The sequence below is a fragment of the Etheostoma cragini genome, unplaced genomic scaffold (genome assembly GCF_013103735.1).
Source record: "Etheostoma cragini isolate CJK2018 unplaced genomic scaffold, CSU_Ecrag_1.0 ScbMSFa_897, whole genome shotgun sequence".
In the NCBI taxonomy this organism is placed as follows: Eukaryota; Metazoa; Chordata; class Actinopteri; order Perciformes; family Percidae; genus Etheostoma; species Etheostoma cragini.
The window spans coordinates 40377-42610 of NW_023269534.1; the positions used below are offsets into that span (position 1 = coordinate 40377).

The 2234-nt window shown below is 55.2% G+C and overlaps 1 protein-coding gene across 1 annotated transcript in view; it reads left to right on the top strand.

The window, feature by feature from the left end:
• rbm34 (RNA binding motif protein 34) overlaps window positions 1–1997 on the top strand; it is a 2509-nt gene extending 512 nt beyond the window's left edge. Inside the window, exons 2-8 of the mRNA XM_034866520.1 lie at window positions 62–349; window positions 677–736; window positions 820–863; window positions 954–1037; window positions 1474–1537; window positions 1621–1663; window positions 1870–1997. Coding sequence (XP_034722411.1) covers window positions 62–349; window positions 677–736; window positions 820–863; window positions 954–1037; window positions 1474–1537; window positions 1621–1663; window positions 1870–1997 — 711 coding nt within the window. The remainder of the gene's footprint in view (window positions 1–61; window positions 350–676; window positions 737–819; window positions 864–953; window positions 1038–1473; window positions 1538–1620; window positions 1664–1869) is intronic.
• The last annotated feature ends 237 nt before the right edge of the window (window positions 1998–2234 follow it).

The window sequence follows — 2234 nt, forward strand, 5'->3', positions numbered from 1 at the left end:
CTTATGCCCCTGTATTTTAACATAGGGGGTGTATACTTATGCCCCCTGTATTTTAACATAGGGGGGTGTATACTTATTAACATCCTCCTGTCTCACTCCTCTTCCTCCCTCTCTCCTGGGCTGGTTCAGGGAGCTGAGTTTACAGACCGCCGATGAGGAGGAGGGGGGGCGGGGGAAGACGAAGAGGACGAGGACCAATAAGAGGACAGCAGCGGAGGCGGGCGGGGAGAGCGACGCGGAGCAGTGGGTGATGAAGAGGCAGAGGCTGAAGGCCAGGAAACAGGAGGAGGAGATGAAGAGCAAGAGGACGGTGTTCATCGGAAACCTGCCCATCAGCTGCACCAGGAAGGTAGGACGGGACAGGGGGACACGTCCAGGGAGACACACGTCCAGGGGGACAGGTCCATCCAGAGAACGGGTCTCTCTTCCTCACTTACATGTTAGAGTGGCGGATCTCAAACTCAAAGGGGGGAGAGAAGGGGCGGGAGAAAGAAAGACACACAGACAGACAGACAGACAGAAAGGGAGAGAAATAGACAAAGAGAGACAGGAAGAGAGAGAGAGACAGACAGACAGACGGAGAGGTTAAAAGAAAGAGGAATAGACAGAGAGAGAGGGGGAGACACAGAGGGGGAGGTTGAGAGTGGAGACGCTGATGCTGTCTGTCCTGTTGCAGACGCTGCAGAGCCTCTTCAGGGACAAAGGATCCATCGAGTCCGTCCGCTTCCGATCTGTGGTAAAAATACACAACGCTACACAAACATCCCGTTGGGGACGTCCGCTGGTAACCTACTGATGTCCTCTGTCTGTCCCCCGCAGGTCCGAGAGGACCCCGCCATGTCCCGCAAAGTAGCCGCTATCCAGTGAGTTTCGCACAGCGCCTTCCCGTCAACACGTTCTCTCTGTCTCTGTCGGCGCCGTCACGTCCTCTGTCTTTGTCTCCTACTTCCCAGGCGTAGAGTCCATCCCAAGAAGCAGAGCATCAACGCGTACGTGGTGTTTAAAGACGAGGACGGCGTCTCCAGGGCGCTAGAGAGGTCAGACACGGAGTCTCTCCATCACACGGAGCAAGAATGTCCTGTTAGTAGTGTCCTGAGGACTGTCCCGGGAAGTCAGACACTGTCCTGACAGTCATGGGAGCCACAGGACAGTGTCAGACTGGCCTATGACTCCCAGACACGGTCCCGGGACAGTCGGACACTGTCCTATGACTCCCAGACACTGTCCCGGGACAGTCAGACACTGGCCTATGACTCCCATGACTGTCCCGGGACAGTCAGACACTGTCCTATGACTCCCATGACTGTCCTGGGACAGTCAGACACTGTCCTGTGACTCCCAGACACTGTCCCGGGACAGTCAGACACTGTCCTGTGACTCCCCAGGACACTACTAACAGGACAGGACATTTTGCTGCCACTGCTTCACACTCACCCTGCCTGTCCCTGTCCTTGTCCTTGTCTCTGCTGACAGGAACGGCATGGAGATCGAGAAGGACTTTCACATCCGGGTGGACAGAGTGACGGACAACTCGGCGGTGAGTCCCCGTCCCTCCCAGCTGGTCTGATTTGGGTTTCTGGTGATGTAGGCGTGTGTGGTGACCTTGTTTCTGTCTTACAGCACGATCACAAGCGCTCCGTCTTCGTGGGGAACCTGTCCTTCGGTGAGTCTCTGCAGCGTCAACGCCTGCAGTTAGCCTGCTGTCTGTCTGTCTGTCTGTCTGTCTGTCTGTGTGTGTGTCTGTGTGTGTGTCTCTCTCTCTGTGCGTGTCTATTGTCTCTGTGTGTGTGTGTGTATGTGTCTGTCTGTATATAGATAGATAGATACTTAATTCATCCTGAAGGTATGTGTCCGTCTGTCTGTCCCCAGAGATCAGTGAAGTGACTTTCCGGCGCCACTTTGAGAAGTGCGGCCCGGTGGAGGCTGTGCGTCTGGTACGGGACCAGAACTCTGGACTAGGGAAAGGATTCGGCTACGTCTTGTTTGAGGTACGATAACTTACTCACGTTGTAGAGTGTCCTCTGGGGGACAAACACTAACAGGGACGTTGTAGAGCGTCCTCTGGGGGACTGACTACTAACAGGGAAGTTGTAGAGCGTCCTCTGGGGGACAGACACTAACAGGGACGTTGTAGAGCGTCCTCTGGGGGACTGACTACTAACAGGGACGTTGTAGAGCGTCCTCTGGTGGACAGACACTAACGGGGACGTTGTAGAGCGTCCTCTGGTGGACAG